Below are 20,900 nucleotides of genomic sequence, written 5' to 3'. Positions count from 1 at the left end.
TAAAGGCACAAAATATTTGATTTTTTACATTATGACTGGGGTCAAGGATTGAAAGGTAAAGTCATTAAAAGGGAAGTTAGTGCCTACCCTCTTCACCTCAGAGAAGTTAGCTATTTTAATTTGTTTTAATAATGGAGGGGGGTAGTTTCTTTTGAACAGAAATGCTAGCTCTTATGTGGAGAGGATGCATATGGGAGATTCTCTACAAGGAACAGATACCAGGAAAGGGCATCAGATGGTAGCTGAGTCCTACATCAGGAAGTGTGGGTCCTGGAAATGAATAATTGGGGCCACAGAAACTCTGGAAACTGATTCACAGGGCACAGGGACTATGAGACTAGCTGTCCAGGGCTTGGGGACTGAGGAGAAAAGGTAAGCAAGGGATGTAAGGCAGAAAATACATAAAAGTAGAACCAAATCCTTTTTAAAAATGGAAAAGGGCTGAGCAGATGCAACGGAATAAAGAAAAGAAAGGATTTTGGGGAATCCTTTGTTCTCTGCCGTTAACAAACGCATACAAATACCTTCTGAAAACCAAGAAGAAACAGGGACAAACACAGAAATCGTTGGGGCAGATGCTCTTGTGATGACAGATTCATAGATTCATAGGATGGGAAGGGACCTCAAGAAGTCATCGAGTCCAGTCCCCTGCACTCATGGCAGGACCAAGCACCATCTAGACCTTCCCTGACAGGTGTTTGTCTAACCTGCTTTTAAACAGTTCCAATGATGGAGATCCCACAACCTTCCTAGGCAATTTATTCCAGTGCTTAACCACCCTGACAGTTAGGACATTTTTCCTAATGTCCAATCTAAGATAAAACAATCTCCTTCAAATAGACACTTACATTGCAGGCAGTTGCCCTCAAATCATGGAATGATTATCTTTTTCGGTCTTTGAATTTACTATAGCCTATCATCTCTTATCACGGCCTCCACTGACTAGCACCCAGAATCTGCACCACCACGACAAGGTACAAAGCCAGAGAAGAACTGTCACTGTGAGGAAGAGGAGATGCGATGAGCCCATTGATGAGAAAAGGGAGCATCAGTGATGTGAAAGGAAGGAAGATCTAATGGTGACAAGATGGAGATTTAGTCGCATCCTTTCAGTGGCAGAGAGAGTTCATCCATCTGTCATCCTTTCTCAGCTCCTTGTGCCTTCCAGGTCATGGGTTTTATTTTTCCTTTTGACCATTCAACAAATCCCTCTAACCCTAAGCAAGGAAGACGTTGTATATTCCACTTTAATGAAATATAGATATATCTATAGAAAGGGGTTGGTGGGTCCTTTGAATTCTCTTTTTTTGCTTCTTCCTTTACAGACCAAACAGACCATCTCCACTGGGTCAACCTTGGGGCGCAGGAGCTGTTCACAAACCTGGGTCACGTCCACCACATCTCCAAGAGCTCGGGAGGGAGTACATAATATGCCTAAGTGTCTTTTTCTGGTTGGTTATGTCACAGACCTTTATAAACTATCACACTCACTGATTTAGGATGGAACGCAATGCACAATCTCACTAGGACATTCTACCAGAAAACAAAAGGCTTTCTTATAAAGCAATAACCTATACATAAATATGTAGAGCAGCTGTCTATAAGAAGCAGGTAAAATTGAATATCAAGTGGCACTCACTCCAAGCTTTCACATAGGAACATAAAAATGATCATACTGGTTCAGACAGACAAAAAGTCCATCTAATCCAGGGTCCTGTCTTCCAACAGTGACCAATGCCAGGTACCCAGAGGAAATCAACAGAACAGGTAATCATCAAGTGATCCATCTCCTATCGCTCATTCCCAGCTTTCTGCAGACAGAGGTGAGGGACAAAGAGGCTAATAGCCATGGATGAATCTACTGCCCATAAATTCATCTAGTTCTTTTTTGAACCCTGTTATAGTCTTATCCTTCACAACATCCTCTGTCAAGGAGTTCTACAGGTTGATTTCACATTTATAGGCATTTAAGAATGACTGACTGTGTATATGGCCATGAGAAGTGATTCTTCTGCTTTACTTCGTGGTGATTATGCTTCAACTGGAGTATTGTGTCCAGTTCTGGGCACCACAGTTCAGGAAAGATGTGGAGAAATTGGTGAAGGTCCAGAAAAGAGCAACAAAAATTATTAAAGGTCTAGAAAACATGACCTATGAGGGAAGATTGAAAGAACTGGGCTTGTTTAGTTTGGAAAAGAGACAACTGAGAGGGGATATGATAACAGCTTTCAAGTATCTAAAAGGGTGTTACAAAGAGGAAGGAGAAAATTATTCCCCTTTACCTCTGATGATAGCACAAGAAGCAATGGGCTTAAATTGCAGCAAGGGAGGTTTAGGTTGTACATTAGGAAAAACTTCCTGACTGTCAGGATGGTTAAGCACTGAAATAAATTATTAGGGAAGTTGTGGAATCTCCACCTTTGGATTTATTTTAGAACTGGTTAGATAAACATCTGGAAGGGATATGGTTCCTGGTCCTGCCGTGAGTGCAGGTGATTGGACCTGATGTCTTCTTTTGAGGTCCCTTCCAGTCCTAGTGTTCCATGATTCTATATTTCTATCTAAAATGCTACTGACTTCATAGATGTTTTTAGGGAATCAAAGAAGTTAGAGAAGGAAAAGTAGCTCATTCATTCTGTCTTGGGGGTAAGGCTGGATTTTAAAGGTGGCATTTCCACTGATATTTAGGGCAGTAGACTGCTCTCATACATTCCAAAGTAATCCAATATAAAGATACCCATTGATGTCAAGATTCCATTAATAGACAAACTGTTATGAAGAGAAGAGATTACACTAGGTTTGGGTCAAATATGGGAGTGGTGTTTCAATACAGCCATTAGAAGCAATACTCCATATTATAGGAGGTCTCTTGCTTCATCTAAGGTGGGGCTCCTATGCCAGACCAGTAGGAGATGCTAAACATTAGGACTGAGGTACACTGGAAGAGATAAGTGAAGGAAGCTTGAATAGCGCCTGCTCACAACTCTACTCATTCTTAACAGTTCTTCTTCTACCATTGACTCTATCATATATTCATATTAAAAGGAGAACGAGTGGGGGGAAGATCAAATATTGTTTCTATTGCCCATTAGAAGGTGAATGGGTAGTATTTTCAAACCTGCTTCTCCCTGTCCCTGTAGAGAAAGGCAGGAGCATTTTTCCTCCTGGAGAAAGTGTCAAAAAAGCTAACTTTCATGGACTTGAGGTAAAATATTCTTCTGTTTTCTCTCTCTAAACAAATGATATTTGTGCACACAAGAAAATATCATTCTGATGAAAAAACAGGATATTTCATTTTTCCCTCAAGGATTCTCACTGCTTGCCATTGTTGCCGTGAAAACTGCATTCGTTGGAAGGAAATGACACACGTCAGGTGGAATCTGAGAAGATTCACAAGCATGAATGAAGTCCTTCATAGAAGAATCCTCACAAAGTGAAACATGGTCATGTCACATGACTCAATTCACCCATCTTTCACTGAAGTCCCAGAAGAGCAGACAAGATTCACATGCCATAAAAATGTGCCCTATTACTACAGATGGATTATTACAGGTAGATTGGAATGGTTTTCTTTGAGCCAACAGCATGCTTGTGCTTATGGCAAACAGTATCAAATGTGCTTTATGCAATTTTTTTTAGCAAAAACAACAAGAAAGAGAGTAATCTCTCTCTTCAAGAAGCCAAGAAGACAGTAGGTTCCCTAGAAGCCCTAAAGATGCCACTGTCTCCTAGAAGTTAAGAAGAATTTCCTGGATAAACAAGATGCTGTGATGGAAAAATAACAATAATTGTAAGCAAACAGCTCGGTCTTTTCCCCTGTAAGATGTATTTTAACTGCTGTTAGGAGTTAGCTTATTGCGATGAGGGCGGGATTGGTGGGAGAATGTTGGGGGTCAGTTTTTTGGGTGGTGCAGCTGTTAGTAAAATTAGCTGAAGCTAGTAGGCCGTACCGATCTCACACAGGTCCCCTCCGTAGCTGGGAAGGCATAAGCATTTGAAAGAGTCGATGCCATCAGCGCAGGTAGCTCCATTCAGACAGGGGCTTGAGTGGCACTCATCAATGTCTGCAAGAAATCAAGGGCTGCCATTAGGACTCCGGGCAGGGAACTCCACCAACAGGAGAACTTGTTTGTTTACTTGTTCAACAGGGAGCATCCATGGTTTTGGGAGAGCTCAAGCTTGGGTTACGGGATAACTTTTAAAACTACTGCTGCTGCTGCTACTGCTGAAGAAAAGAAAGCTAAAAGCCCAACCCACCCTAAAAGGCTGACATTTTTCACTCAAATTTCTGTCACTTGATGGCTGGAGAATGCTATGGTGATATTAGGACAACATCAGCGGAGATTGGAGAGATGACTTTCAATGTATTCTGCTCAGTATCTTTTGACGTCAGTTGTGGCTCTTCCTTGTCCATCTTTTCTGCTTAACTTGTGTCTCAGCCTCCATAAGCTAATGTCTAAAAGTCAGACATTGGACTTCTCTTAAACAAGAGAACAACCTCAAACATGGAACAATACTTCCCTTTCCCTCCTGGACTCCTCATTTTTGACTTCTTCTAACCAAAGTCCAGATGTCATTCTTGATCCTGAACTCCCAGGGCTAACTCCTCACCTGTTCCATAGAACAGCGGGTTGCAGGGGTCATTTCTTTGGCAAGAAATGCTGGAATGCCATATGTTCCAACCTTGGCCCTGCCATGCACCTGACCCTGCTTGCTAGTGATGGGGCAGGAGTAAAGCCAGCTCTAGCAGCTTTTCTCCATACAGCAGGAACTTCTAGCTGCCCATTTAGGACAGTTTTATGGACTCTTTGTACTGCTCCATTGGTACAAAGAGGCCTTTGGGTAGATCCAGCTTTGGTCCCAAGTCTCATAGTTTGTCAGTTACCCCCAATATGGACAGTACATGTCACTACTGTAATGGCTTGCCTAGCTCCCACCAATTCAGGGAGGGAAAGAAAGTGGCTTGGATCAATTGGTTGTTATGTTCAGAATGATACCACAATGAACAGTCTGGATCTATATGCTACAAAATACAATCTTCTATATTTTTTTCTTAATATCTCTCAAGTCTGAACTTAATCCTATTCCTCAGTGAGTCTTGAAATCAGACAGAAGAAACAAGTTAATTAGAATGAAAGGGCTGCAGAGATGAAGTCAGCTCAAGAAACTGTAGCAAAGCGCCAATGAGTAAGAATGTAATTGTCTCCAAATGCATACAGAAAAGCTTGTAGGCTAAAAACAGTAGTTTCTGGTTAGCTCCTTTAGTGAGACTATTCTTTTTTTTTTCAAAGTCTTGCTCCTCAAACACCGAAGTACTAGAATGTCTTAAAGATACTGACTTTAACAGAAGTCATCTTCCTGACACCACACGTCAATGCCAGAGGGGTTAGTGGGAAAACAGACTAAGAGAAGATGAATCACAGAAGGGCGTGGAGATGGCCATCATGGTGCAGAACAACAATCCATCAAGTTCCATATTCTGACTTCTGCCACATTGGATCAGATTAATCGTTTGTCTAGTCCAATATCCTCTCTGCTGCCATACCAGAGCAGAACAGCGATCCATCTAATCAAGTATTTTGTCTTCAGCCATAAGAAAACAGATGAATGTTTTAACTTTGCTATTGTCTAGTCAGATACTTCAGAGAAAAATCGACTCTTTTAGCACATTGAATTGTAAAATATTACTAGGGAGCTGCAACCTTTACTCGCTATGCTTGCCTACCCCCCTCTCTCTGGCTGCTTTTGCTTCGCTGAGAGAGCCTGTTGATGCTGATGATGTGATGATGTTATTCTGTTGCTCGGCAGGAACATTCTGTCATCTGGCAGGAAAAACTTTTTTGTATATAGAGAGAGAAATGATGAGCAGCAAGTCTTCCTGGCACCAGCTGGTAGTCAGTTTGCACTTAAAGATTGAGAGCCCTTGTTATTTGTATCCTAATTTGTGGGCCTGGGGGGTATTGCAAATATTCTGCAAATGGCTTATGAAACATTTAAACTAGTTTTGCACTTGGCTTCTTCTCTGGACTTTCCACTGAAATACTAATTCATCTTTTGTGAGCTATTATTTTTAGTGTAATGTGAGGCTTTCAACAACACTAATAAGCATTTTGGGACTTTCCAGAACAAAAAAGGAATGATTTTGTAGAAAAGAAAGGATGAGTCAGGTTGATAACAACTTATGGGCTCACGTCTTTGGATCCTAAAAGATTTAAAACACAAAAGGGAAACTGAAATGTGTTGAGAGGAGATTAAAATCCCAGTACACACCAAATTTCCCAGGAACAGTAGCAGCAGGAGTTGATGCCAATTACAGTGGTCGCCACCTGAACAAGTAAGGGAGGGTTCTCCTTTGTCCATTAGCTTCTATAAGTGGAAAGCCACACTGTAGAAATGGAAATAAAGCATGTATAGGAGCTAAAGCAGAATGTTTAGCAAGGAGTTGCAATGGGCTCTTCATTTATGTTCAGTGAGAAGGATTAACGTTTTATGCACCCAAGATCACTTTCAGACACAGCTGATCTGCAGTGGTCCCACCTGGAGGAAGAAGGGCAGCAGATATACACGTGGGCTAGTATACTGCATCAAATTTCAAATCAGGAAATAACATCAGAGCAGAACTTGCTGTTGTACTTGTATATAATATGCACTGTACATATTATATATGCTATATGGATACTCAATATATATATATATATAAACGCCTATACACACACACACACACACACACACACACACACACACACACACACACGATATATTTTAACAGTGTTGGTAAAAATAACATAAGAACATTCAGACATGAAATGCATGCTGCAAATATTTTGAAAGCTGACATTTAAAACACATGAAAATAATAAATATTGAACTAGCCATTTAGCATGTTAGCTCTTTGAGGCAGGGACTGTGCTTTTGTCTATATTTAGAAACCATCTTGTCTCAGCAGTTACCGGTATCTATAGAGTCTCCCACAAGTCAAGACATATGGAGTTGGTGTGGCTGAGTTTCTATTCACCCTGGTGGTATTTGGGTTTTAGAGATGTTTTAGAATAATAAATAATATCACCTGCTCACATCCAACATAATATAGACCCTAGAGACACTGGAGAATAGATCTATGATATGTATGTTCTGGAGCCGGAGCTTTACATGAGAAGGAAACTTAAGTAAAAGAAATGTTAAACCATTCAAACACGTAATGCTTGGCATTTTACTGTTATCCCTTTAGCTGCCACAAGTATATATTACACACCCATAGCCTCCATAGTCTGGCTCACCATTCAACCCTTCACGACAGAGACTTTCAGAGTTGAGGGGAGGATGCAAGGATCCTTCAGCAGCCAGCAGCTGTGTCATGTATCTTAACACTGAAGGAATTTACAAAGCTACTGTAATTTGATATTTGTTATTTTATGTAAATTTTGCCTAAAATGCATGTTTGTTTTCTCACGATTCCCTCGCTAGTCCCCCAGCATTGCTGGTTTTAACAAGGACAGGAAGAAAAGATGACTATTATTTAAGGGCTAACAATGTACTTGGGGTGGTACAAAACAGATTGAGAAAGTCCCTGCTTTGACGAGCTTCCAGTCTAACAGAAAGACAGAAGATGGCATGTTCTGGGGAACTGAGAACAGAACATCAAGAAAATAAGGAGTCTTTTGAAGATGATTTATACTTACGTTGGTATCGTCAGAACATTAAAAAAGACCATTCAAACGTCTTGTCACAACATGAGGTTTCTAGTTGATGTATTCTTAAAGGGACTAGCATTTTTACAAAAAATGTTTTCATGATTAAAAAAATGAAAATAGGATGTCCTATTTAATAAATATAAACTGTTGATTGACGAAAGCAAGGAGGTAGCAGGATTGCACTAGATCAGGGGTGGCCAAACTCTTACAGTCAAAGGGCCAAAATAGTTGTGCATATAGTGCAAAGAGATAGGGGGAAAATGTTGTTAAGAAAACAAACAAACAAACAAACAAAAACAAAAAAAAACCAGTTCAGTCGAGCAAAATAGACACTGCCCCTTTAAAAAAACCTCAGATTGGCTTTTTGGACACATCGTGCTCCTGTCAGCACTATTTTGCTTTGCCGCACCGGACAGCTCCCCAGAGAGCTCAGAGAATTGGGGGCCATTTCTAGGGCTGCAAGGGAGGCTTCACGAACTGCAATTTAAGGGGGGGGAAGAGCCACATGCGGCTCACGAATTGGCCACACCTGCACTAGATGTTTCATTTAGGCAAATACAAAATAGCTTCACCAGCTTGTTATCCCCTTCCTAAGTTCCAGTGTTCCCAGGTACATATTACATTTACTGCTACTCTAGTCACCTAGGGTATATCTAGACTACACGCCTCTGCTGACATAGTCAATGAAGCGGGGATTTAAATATCCCTGTCTTAATTAAAATAAAAATGGCTGCTGCGCTTTCCCGGCTAAGCTGATCGTCGACACAGTGCGCAAGTCAAGACACGGATAGGTCGACAGGGAATGCCTTTGTCAACCGCTCCCTTATGCCTCGTGAAATGAGGTTTACAGGAGCGGCCGACAAAGTCGTTCCCTGTTGACCGATCCGCGTTTTGACTGCTGCGCTGTGCCGACGATCAGCTGAGCCGGCACAGCGCAGCAGTCATTTTTATTTTAATGAAGCGGGGGATATTTAAATCCCCACTTCACTGACTATGTCGGGTAGTCTAATTTACATGCCTATGGCAACAGAGGCATGTAGTCTAGACATACCCCTTGTATTAGATGCAACAAAGATCTTCCCACGCAGTCTTGCAAACTTAAACACAGTAGCACTGTACCAGGACATAAAAATCAGGAAGAGAAACCCTTTGTAAACAAAAGTGAAACTAACCATTTTATATAATTACAAACATGACCAAACAGCACAAGTGATGAAAAAATACATTAAGAGTTTCAGAACCATTTCCCTTTTAAATATCTAATAACTTACTGGCAGTAAAAGTAGTATGGATTTAAAAAAAATACAATATATTGTTTTATTAAAAGGGCATCCTTTATCACTGACAGATTTGAGTATTGATTAAATAAGTTTTGTTTTATATTTAAAACATTCACTGATGAGGAACAGCATGCAAGGAAGGCTGTGAAGCATCACTTAAACACTGAAAAAATTCCTATTGCCATCTTGGGTTTTAGGGTAACCTGTCTGGAAATACAATCTGACATCCAAGTCTTGACCCCATTCTGCAGGTTGAGTAGCAAGACATTTTCAAAGTGTACAACAACACTAACCTGTGTTTATGGGATTTTCTGATGTATGTGAATCACTAAATAGGGACTCAAAGGACCAACTAAACAATAATTTTTAGAGAAAAACTTTCCAGAAGTCATAGCTTCTGCTTTCCAGGAATTCCTGGGAATATGATAAATACTGATCTTGTGTGTTAAGCAGGGAAGAATGTTCCAAAGTCCGTAAAGTGGCACCTAAAAGATAACTTCATTCACACTTTATCTCTCCTGATCAAAGAAGAAAAGAAGCAGCTGGAGAAAACAATTATCGTAGATGTGAGAGATAATTAATGGCTCGTGGCAAGAGCACAGCCGAATAGTGACTTTGACAGCAGATGGAAAGAGTATAATTCTCTGACTTAAGCCACAGAAATATATATCAAATAATGAAATTTCAGCCTCAGGGTCCAGAGGAGGAGAAAATAACCTGCCACAACACAAAACATATACTATTAAACTACAAAACGCAGACACTTATCAGGAAAACAAGTTTATCTTGCAGTGCTCCCTCTCAGGCTACGTTTCCAAGTGATGATTTAATTACAAGCATTCAGAGCTCAGGAATCCTTGGTTCCATAATATTATGTGTGAAAGAAAACCTACTTTACCTGTACAACAGGCCATTCTTTTAGGTTGTGTCCTCAGAGCTGGTTTTCCATTAAGCAAATAAGCCTCTGGCGTCATGTCATAAAACAGCCAAGAGACAGCAAATAACAGGACTGGCCAGTAAAGACAGCTGCCAGTGCTGATATCTCAGCTGAAACTTATTAGAGCTACCTTCCTCCTTCATAGCCACATTCCCACATTAAATAGAATTGTATGAAGCAGTCGTGTGATTTAAAAAAAAAGTTTTTCTTTTCTTGCTTTCCTTTAATTGACAAAGTATCCCCTTCAGGCTTTCAGGCCCTAAAGAATCCTTGCACCAACCAAGACTCCTTCAAAATTGCCTACTACTATTTAGCTGCTTTGGCTGGTTGGACAACAGATCCAGACAGATGCAAACCTTGTGGTAAATTGCTGACATTTCAGCAAATGTCAGTTTTCGCCTCCACCTGACTGCAGTCTTTAAACCATCTGCTAATTCAAAAGATGCAAACCACAGCATTTCCAGTGAAATGCCCACACAGTATTTTTGCTAATACTTGTGTGCCCTCAGATTCTGCCAATGGTAACAGACTTCTACACATAGTTGTCAAAAGTCTGGCTGAAGAGACCAGTGATGTGAACAGCACTTTAAATCTGAGGCTTTTGTGAGATCCTAGTCTTGAGGACAATTATAGACTGCTGATTACTTCCATGCCACATCGACCTTATAATTCCTTGTCTAGAAGCCTGGAAAATGCCAGCATTCCACGAGTTAATTTTCAATCCACTGGGTAACACAACTTCCACTTTGGCTTCTAATGTTGTTATCTTGGGGGAATAATATGGTATGGTAAAGGAAAGAAATCTTCATATAAAAAAACCCTTGTGATCACTGAATCTACTTGAAACCCTTAGCCAGGTAAGCTTAATAGGAATGTATATGAAAAACTATCATTAAAGCCCCACTTCCACTGGGTCTTAGCTTTGGGTTTCTTCTTGCAAGACAAACTAGATTGCATTCTGCTTTATTATCAACTAGCAGATTTACCCAGCATTTCCCTGTAGTGCCAAAACAGAGCATTAATCCACACTTCTCCATTTTATCTCTTTTCTGTAAGGTTTATTGAGAAGCAATTCTATTTCAGGTCCACCCTATTTTTCTGGCTCCTCTTTCAACATTTGCTCAGTTTTATCAGTCATGAGGGCATTCCAGGTGCATCCCATTTTCCTGGCACAACCAAATTCTTACGTTACTTTAATTTATGATAAGAGGATGCTGTGTACCTAATTTGGTGATCCTAGCTCTAATTGTTTAGAAGGAGGTCTTGATCAGTCAGAAAGACAAACAGACAAACTCTCTAAAATATATAGTAGATTATCTTTTTTTGATTATTCTTCTGGTGCCAACAAATGTTCAGCACAGCACAAGACACAAATATCAAGACAGTGCCTGTTCCAAAGAGCTCACTTTCTAGATTAAGAAGGCAAGACACAGCAGAAGAGCCAGAAGAAGGAGGCACTGAAGGTCCATTATATTAAATACCATTATTGTTATCAGTAATTGCCCATTTCATTACTCTAGCACCTCTCATCTCAAAGGATCCCAAAGCACTTTGAAGATTATCATTTTAGTTGAATTGGGCTAACCCTGCAAAACAATCTTTGTGAATATTTGTTTCATTAAAAAATGACATTGTTTACACATTTAGTTCTTATTTCTAGATGAAATTCACCCTTTTGTAGAGGGTTAGTACAAGGAGTAGGCATCCATTAAGTTCTTTTCTGACATAGGACTCGTGTGGGCTCTTTGCCCATGGGTGAATTTCACTCTGCATGAATATGTTGGTAAATAAGCTTTACTAGCCTAAAAGGCATGTTTTCAGCTTCAATGCTAGAATAGTCACTGAACACAGATTCTAAACCATATAACTAAACTGTCATATATATTCATTCCAACTTTTTACTGTTGATTACTTACATCAATTTTCCAACTGACAAACAAAAACAATACATTGTGACTTTTGTACGTTACCACTACAAAGCACATTTCAGATTTTGAACATGTGCAGCGAGCTATACACAAATGAGATGCAGATCACAAACTATTCCCCAAAGAGAGTTGCCAAGAATTTTAAACAGGTTAATGTGAGAATTTTGCAGTTTTTATGGGTAATTTACAGATAGAAAAAGAAGCACAACGATCAGGCCAGTTATTTCATACAGCTCATTTGATGAGCTCTAACGTACAGCCATATAATCATTTCCTATGTCATTGCTACACCACCGTCTCTGGGGCTGACCATGCCAACAGTGAGTTAAGCCAAGACTTTAACCAGTACTCTTGCAAAAAGGGCTGGCAACTATTTAATGGCCGGGACCACAACTCCATTAGCATAGTACCAAATCCCATGGCTGGCATCCTGTAAGAACAGTGGTTCAATAATGTCCCTCTTGAGTCCTTCATACCAACACAGTATATTTTAGCAACAAACGGGGGCTCTGCCATTAGTACTGACTCAGAAAGGAAAGTGTCTTCTATTGAGTTACCAATACCATTCCCTGCAGCACAGTGCACCTAGAACCGTGCTGGGGTATCAAGATCAATAGTTACTGATAGGGAGACTTGCCCCCGGCAGAGTCACCCACACTGTTCCCTACACCATTGCCCCCCTACTACTCTGGTGGGGAATTCAGGTCAGTTCTGAATAGTCCCCTGTATATCGGATATTGGAATCCTTTGATTTCACTGATTCTGGAGCAAAGGAAAGAGACAACACCTCAAATGAGATGCAGACTGTAGTGAGACATGTAGCCTCCACAATACTACAACTTAAAGAAAATAGATGCTGGCTCCTGTCACCTATTCTCCATCATCATGTATTAAGAACCGACAAGGTTGTGATTTCAGGGTTTCTTTCTTCATACATGATCTATGCCTGGAGTTGTGTTGGTAACCTTGCAAACAAGAAGAGACTGCAGTTTCATAATCCGCCACAGGTGTGGGCAAGATTTGCAGAGATGATCACATGCATGGGATACACCATCAAGAAACCACCCGACAAAGTAAACATTTTATTAGTAAGTCAAAAAGAGAAGGCAGTGGGGAGAGAGCAAGAGGGCACTGAAATGTCAGATATATAACAAGCTTGATGGTCAATTCAGATCTCAGAGACAAAATAATACTTTGTATTACCATAGCACCTTTCACCTAAGAAGTGTTTTATGAACAGAAATTAATTAAGCCTCACAACCTACCTCAGAGATGGGTAATTAATACTATTTCTATTTTATAGATGAGAAAAGTGAAGCACAGAGAGTGCAGCGATTCAGTGGAAGGTACAGAATCAGAACCCATCTCTCATCTCCAATGCTTCTAAAAGCCCCTGCCTACCTCCAAAGCAGTTTGCACTAGTGGTATCATTGAGTTAAAGTGAGAAAATAGTTCTGGGGGGGCTGCTGATAATTTTTTTTAACCAGAAATGACTGAGTAAGTCTGGTTGCATCCATGGATTGTACTCTCGTTTGATATATAGGCTACGTCTAGACTGGCATGATTTTCTGCAAATGCTTTTAACGGAAAAGTTTTTCCATTAAAAGCATTTGCGGAAAAGAGCATCTAGATTGGCACGGACGCTTTTCCGCAAAAGCACTTTTTGCGGAAAAACATCTGTGCCAATCTAGACACGCTTTTCCGCAAAAAAGTCCCGATCGACATTTTCGTGATTGGGATTTTTTTGCGCAAAACAAATCTGAGCTGTCTACACTGGCCCTTTTGTGCAAAGCCTTTGCGCAAAAGGGACTTTTGCCTGAATGGGAGCAGCATAGTATTTCCACAAGAAGCACTGATTTCAGACAATAAGAAGTCAGTGTTCTTGCGGAAATTCAAGTGGCCAGTGTAGACAGCTGGCAAGTTTTTCCGCAAAAGCAAGTGCTTTTGCGGAAAAACTTGCCAGTCTAGACATAGCCATAGAGAGAGAGGCAACCAAACACACACACACACACACACACACACACACACACACACACACACACACACACACACACCATGTTAACAACTGTGAGGCACAATTACTTAAAGAGACCCTTATTTTATACAGAAGGCATGTCCATCCTTCCATATTGCAACCTTGACTTGGTCTAGCCTAGGGTACATTCTGTTTTGCTATCCAGAAATGGGACGTGCCAAGGAATTCTATGTTATCCTTCACATAGTTCTCCTCACCCTGGCAGACAGCAATAGCCAGATAGGTGATTGCTGTGGAAGAAAATTCCCAATTAATTGCTAAGGAATGACTTTTTCTTCAGTAATCTTCCAGTACATTAGGTTAGGCAGCTTACACACTCAGAGCTGGTCTACACTAGGGAGTTATTTGAAAATTACCCCCCTTATTTAGAAATAACACGTGGAGCTTCCACACTACCAAGCCTGTTATTTTGAAATAATAGGCTGATTATTTTGAAATCTGTACTCCTGCTTTCCTCAGGGAAAAAAGCTTATTTCGACATTGTTATTTCAAAATAGTGTGGATAATCCAGTGCTGTTATTTTGAAATAACTACTCTTTGGAACAGAGCAGGACAAGAACCACTTGACGTTCAAATCAAGAGAAGAAAGTGGGGATGGCTAGGCCACACTCTCAGAAAACCATCATCCAGCATAGTCTGTTAAGCTCTCAAATGGAACCTGCAAGGAAAACGCAAAAGAGGAAGACTTTGGACAACGTGGAGAAGATCTACTGAGATTGAAGGACAACAACTGGGGTACTCCAGGAAGTTTTGTCTTGAGACAGAGTGAAGTGGAGGAGACTTGTAGATGACCTATGCTCTACTCAGAGTACAAGGGTTTAAGACTCCCCAGAGTAATTTGAATAATTGCTCCCCAGTGCTTCCTGGGGTTCTAAGTCAAGGTAGCGTGATCACAATAATGGAACCTGCCTCGGATTAATTTTGGGCTATTTTGATTTTGTTACTTTGGGAGTTATTAAATCAATTTTAGTTATTTCAGAATAGTTTCCTAGTGTAGACATGCCTTCACTGTATGAATAATATTGAGCTGTTTGTAAGTTCCAGAACAATGTATACGTACACCAGTGAAAAAGCCCACCAATGCACAGATTGAAAGAGAGGAGTGAAACAGACATATGCCAAAAGAGCTAATAAAAAGTAAGAGTTAATCTGAATTAGACCCCATCTCATGCATAGTACCCTTTGGAGCCAGTCCCCACAAACAGAGGCACAAGACACAGGACATCAGGCAGAACTGCAGTTCACTTCTCTTCCTTGAAAGCTTTGAAGAAATAGATTTTATTTCATTCCCAATGCATAACTGGGCCTGACAAACTGATGCCAAGTCACTTGCACCTTAGATGGGGATGAAGGTCCACCAAAAGATCCTTTTTGGATATGGCAAGTCCTAGCTGCCATAGGCAATGAAGTGACAAATTCTGGTGACAGAAGGGGACCCAGGCTAAGCGATGGGTGGTGAGGGGTTGCCTGCCAACAGTTGCCAGTGGACAATGCAAAGGCTAGGAACATGGGTTGGCATGTGCATGTACTGCATCCAGCTCAGAGAGCAGAAAGTTCTGATTTTCATACTGGCTTGTTTTTTACCTTGAGTGCCACAGAAGAGGCCAGGGAGTCCATGGTAGCAAACCTACTGCACCCCAGCAACAGAATGAAACACAAGGCCTCCATCCATAAGTACATATAGATTCTAGTGCTCAAAATTCAGGGCATATATGTGTAGCTAAGGGTGGAAGGCTAAAGAAATAGGACCAACAATGGTGAATATTCCATGTTACAGTACTTCTCTGCCTCTTACTCTCACCCCTGAGTTGCCAGGATAAAATTTCCCTATTGATCAGGAATGGAAGGAGCAGCTGCCTTTTCTAGGGCTTCAGAAGAACAGTGCATCCCTATTTTCTCTGGGCTGGAACAGCATTTAACAGTGATAGTGAAAGGGAAGTGAACTCTTCATGGTTTCCTCCAGATCTGCTGTGCTCCTGGACATGTCCACAACTGCACTCACTTTAGGTTTTTTATCTATATATTCTCTCTCCCCACTATCCTACTGCACATCCCCAAACAAAGCAGAGGACAGAACTTACCTATAGCACAGTGGTCACCCATGTACCCAGGTGGGCACAAGCAGGTGATGTTTCCATCTATTTCCTGGCAGGTCCCAGCTCCACAGGGCTTCTCATCACATGTAATGGGTGTAGCTGTAACTCACAGGAGAAAGGAATATCAGCCAAATTATACCAATGCCTTTTGCAGTTATGCAGCATGACTACTGTTGCTGCCCGATGTGGAGAGATGCCAGCCACTCACATCTCTGTGCTGGTTCACTCTCTACTTGCCATGTTACTCTGAAGTTAGCTTTGGTTTAAGAGTACTTTACTTTGGCTACACTGCCACAGAAGGTCAGAGTCAAGTAATGGGGATGGATGAGGGCTGGATAATTGTAGGGCCAACAACAGCAGTTGTGCTTGTGAAGATAAAAGCAGTTGGATATTTTGTGTTTCCAGGCATAACTCAAAATTGCTGCAGGTGTGGGAAAGGAGCCATTCCTCACATTCCCTCCATCTGCAGAACTGTACAACTGGCCTGGTGCATTATGATTGTTCCATCATAGAACCATAGAATCATAGAACACTAGAACTGGAAGGGGAGGACCCAGTACCGTCTAGACCCATGTTTCTGAGCCTAGCCCTGGCTGCTTCCTGCGGCTCCCCTTGGCTGCAAAGGACGAAACAGAGCCAATGGGAGCCGCAAGGCTCCGTGGCTGCGGTGCCGGTACATAAATAAACCAGGGCGGCCAGTTAATGTGTTTCTGAAAGTGTTTCTGTGGTACACTTTCAGAAACACTGATCTAGACCATCCCTGGTAGATGTCTATCTAACCTGCTCTGAAATATCTCCAGAGATGGAGATTCCACAATCGCCCTAGGGAATTTATTCCTGTGTTTAACCACCCTGAGAGTTAGGAAGTTTTTCCTAATGTCCAACCTAAATCTCCCTTGCTGCAGTTTAAGCCCACTGCTTCTTGTCCCATCCTCAGAGACCAAGGAGAATAATTTTTCTCCCTCCTTCTTGTGACACCCTTTTAGATACCTGAAAACCGCTATCATGTCCCCTCTCAGTCTTTTCCTTTCCAAACTAAACAAGCCCAATTCTTTCAGTCTTCTTTCATAGGTCATGTTCTCTGGACTGTTAATCATTTTTGTTGCTCTTTTCTGGATCCTCTCTAATTTCTCCACATCTTTCTTGAAATGTGGTGTCCAGAACTGGACACAATACTCCAATTGAGGCCTGATCAGCGCAGAGTAGAGCAGAAGAATGACTTTTCGTGTCTTGCCCACAACACTCCTGTTAATGCATCCCAAAATCATGTTTGCTATTTTTTGCAACAGCGCTACACTGTCGACTCATATTTAGCTTGTGGTCCACTATGACCCCTAAATCTCTTTCTGCAGTATTCCTTCCTAGACAGTTACTTCTCATTCTGTATGTGTGAAATGGATTGTTCCTTCCTAAGTGGATTACTTTGCATTTGTCCTTATTAAACTTCATCCTATTTACCTCCTCCTTTTTACATCATTTGTCAGCCACTCTGAGAGGTAGTCTACTAGGCTTGAGGGCTTAATGGTGTGATCTGGTGTGGCAAATCCTACCTCTCTATAGCTTTCCACTCAGATAAAATACTGCTTAAATACCTTTTCATTATGTTCCCTCTGCTGTACACAGAAGGGAACTTTCCACCCCCTTTCTATAGAAAAAGGTTTGCTAGAAAAGCAAGAAATATTTTTAAGAATACCTTTTGCAGTGGGTTCTGGCACATCGGTGGCTTCTGGTGAAACCTGAGGCAAGATAGCAGTGGCAGTAGGTACTATCTCTAGAGTTTCTAGAACAACAGCTACTTCTGTCTCCTGTTCTGATGCCATGGGAGTAGAGAACTGTATTTCAAGCTGGGCCTCTTCAGGACCCATGGGATCTTGTGTTAATTCAATGTCTGGCATACTGGTATTAATTACAACATCTGGCACAAAGGTTTCCCCTGAAACATCTGGAAATGGGAGTGTGGGTGTGGGTGTTCCTGAAGAATCTTCTCTTCTCTCTTCTGGTACCGCAGGAGATTCACCACTGACCACAGCTACGTCAGATGTTTCTGTGTTAACTTCAGGTATTATAGATGTTTCACCACTAGTTTTGTAAACTGTTGACGTTTCTAAGCTAATTTCAGGCAATGCAGATTCTTTGTCCCTGGTTTCGTGTACTGTAGAAGTTTCTATGCTAATTTCAGATATTGCAGATGTTTCACCACTAGTTTTGTGAACTGTAGAAATTTCTATGGTAATTACAGGCAATCCAGATGTTTCACCGCTAGTTTCAGGAGCTGTAGATGTTTCTATGCTAATTTCAGGAATTCCAGATATTTCTACAGTAATTTCAGGAAATGCGGAGGTCTCTCTACCAATTTCTCCAGATGCAGAGCCATCCCCACTTGACTCAAAAATATGGGGGAGTGTGACGGCTGTTTCTCCACCTAGCTCCTGTGAAACTGTTGGTTTTGTCACAACTTCCACCAACTCAGAAGTAACCAAGGTGACTCCTGGAAGTCCTGAGGCCTCCCCACTGACTCCAGTCACTGCTGAGGATTCTCCACTTAAGTCTGTGACTCCAGAAATCTCTCCACTAAAATATGGGACTCCTGATGGCTCTCCACTGATGTCTATTGTTGCTGATGGCAACCCACTAATATCCATAACTCCTGATACTTCTCCAGATGTTTCTCTTTCCCCTGAAGGAAGTCCACTGATTTCTAATATCCCAGATGGCCCTTCTCCTACCTCTTGTGCAACAGATGTCGGGGTTACAACTTCCATTAAAGTTGTATCCACAAGAGAGATAGTGGGAAAGCCAGATGGGAGTCCACTATAATCATAAATTCCAGATGGCAGTCCACTCATTTCAGGAGCTCCAGAAACCCCACCACTGAAGTCTATTTGCCCAGAAGGATGACCACTAGCATCCAAAATTCCAGACACTGTGCCTGATATATCTTCATCACCAGAGGGCAAGCCACTGATTTCCAAAAACTTTTTTGCTTCTGCTTCCGTAATAGATGGGGTTGTCACTTCAACCAAACTGGCATTTAAAAAGGTTATGCCTGAGGACTCTCCACTTATATCAACACCAGAAACGAAGCCACTTAGGTCTATGAGGCCGCTTAAATCGGGTATCGCAGATGGTGCTCCACTGATATCAGGTAACCCAGATGGTGCTCCACTGATATCAGGTATCCCAGAGGGTGCTCCGCTGATATCAGGTATCCCAGAGGGTGCTCCGCTGATATCAGGTATCCCAGAGGGTGCTCCACTGATATCAGGTATCCCAGAGGGTGCTCCGCTGATGTCAGGTATCCCAGAGGGTGCTCCACTGAAATCAAATCCTGAGGGCAATCCACTGATTTTCCCACTAATGTCCCATTCAGCAGATGGTAACCCTGATAGGTCTCCTTCTCCACTGAGCCCAATTGTTCCTTTTCCTTCCAGTTCCCTTCCTGCTACTGTTGTGACAACTTCCACCAAAGTCGTATCCACAAGAGAGACAGTTGGAAACCCAGATGGGAGTCCGCTTTCATCATACTCTCCGGATGGCAGGCCACTAGGAAGATCAACACCAGAGACTTCTCCAGAAGGCAGCCCACTGGTTTCTGGAATTCCACTGGTTTCTTGCAGTCCAGATGTTATCCCACTAAGTTCCGGGATTCCAGAAGCAGACACGTCTTCCTCGCCAGACGGTAACCCACTGACTTCAATACCCGAGGGCATCCCACTTTCATCCCCTGATGGCAGTCCAGAAGGAAGTCCACTGAAATCCAGGTCTACTGATGGCAATCCACTTTCTTCGATCCCTGAAGGCTCTCCACTAGGTTCCAATGCTCCAGACGCTGATTCTCCAGATATCCATCCAGACGCTGATGGTTCACCACTGGTTTCAGGTACTCCAGATGCAGATATCTCTCCTGAAGGCACTCCACTGAGAGAAGTCTCTGCACTTGGCTCCTCTGGTATTGCACTAACAGGAGGGAAAGCTGATGGACTCACTGGAGAAGAAGCGGGGGGGGGGGGGGGGGGGGGGAGAGGGGAGGAGAAAGGAGAGAAGAGCAAGAGAGCAGAGAAGAAGAATTTAACAAATCAGTTTCAAGAAGCTTTTGAAAATTTCCTGTTTGTGCACAAAAATTGACATATACCAAAATACTCACAGACTCTGAAGATCCTATACACATTCCAGATAGCTCTCTCTCCCCTAAACTCTGTTAATGAGGATTTATCTCAAATACAGTAATTCTGGAAAAGTGGTTCAATTTATTGCCTTCTGTGACAGTACAATTGCAACATAAATTCCCAAAGGATAATCAGCAGAACAAAGCCAGCATTCCCAGCTACCATTAGTGGATGGAAACTGCTGCTGCTGTTCCACAGAAAAAAAAATCTAAAGCTGTCCTGCTGTTCTTGTCTCAATGTTGCTTCCAGTAAAGCTGTACCCCCTCCCTACACTGGAAAGCCAGAAACTAAAATATGTTTCTTGGCTGTATTTTTCCCTCTTTACATGCACATCAATGTGTATAAGGTAGTTAATGAATGCTGGGCTATTAGCACTGGTTTATCAGTGTAGGGTTGGCTGATAAGTCCAATACTTTGGTTTTGACTATTTTTATTGTAAAAAGATGTGCACTGAATCATTGTTTCAAAAAATAAGCACAATTTGAGCTCAGTTTTCCAGAACTGCATGTGGAAAAAAGCATGTACAAAACTGGCATCTGGCTTTGTGGTATCTGTACGCACATCTTCTGTATGGGCAATTTTGAAAATCCGGGCCATAATGAATTACCTGGATTTTGCTAACAGGTTTAAAAAAAAGATTCCTGTCACAAGCAGAGCTGATACAGGTGAGAGTTCTTGGTTTTATTTGCTGTAAAAGAGCCCTCACTTCCTTGTCTCAGAATTCCCTTTCTACAGTCACATAAAGCCCCATTTGCCCTGGGTTGCCT

The 20,900-nt window shown here is 41.7% G+C and overlaps 1 protein-coding gene across 2 annotated transcripts in view; it reads right to left on the bottom strand.

Annotated features, from left to right (window-relative positions):
• Positions 1-20,900, bottom strand: part of ACAN (aggrecan) — a 90,052-nt gene that overhangs the window by 9,588 nt on the left and 59,564 nt on the right. Inside the window, exons 12-14 of one of the 2 annotated variants that reach the window (XM_075897060.1) lie at positions 17,661-19,952; positions 15,953-16,066; positions 3,951-4,064 (exon numbers count right to left, since the gene is read on the bottom strand). In XM_075897060.1, coding sequence (XP_075753175.1) covers positions 3,951-4,064; positions 15,953-16,066; positions 17,661-19,952 — 2,520 coding nt within the window. The remainder of the gene's footprint in view (positions 1-3,950; positions 4,065-15,952; positions 16,067-17,660; positions 19,953-20,900) is intronic. The other variant, XM_075897061.1, reaches the window with a different exon arrangement.

This window comes from Pelodiscus sinensis, chromosome 14, assembly GCF_049634645.1.
Source record: "Pelodiscus sinensis isolate JC-2024 chromosome 14, ASM4963464v1, whole genome shotgun sequence".
In the NCBI taxonomy this organism is placed as follows: domain Eukaryota; kingdom Metazoa; phylum Chordata; order Testudines; family Trionychidae; genus Pelodiscus; species Pelodiscus sinensis.
This window is presented reverse-complemented; position numbering and strand designations above follow the sequence as displayed.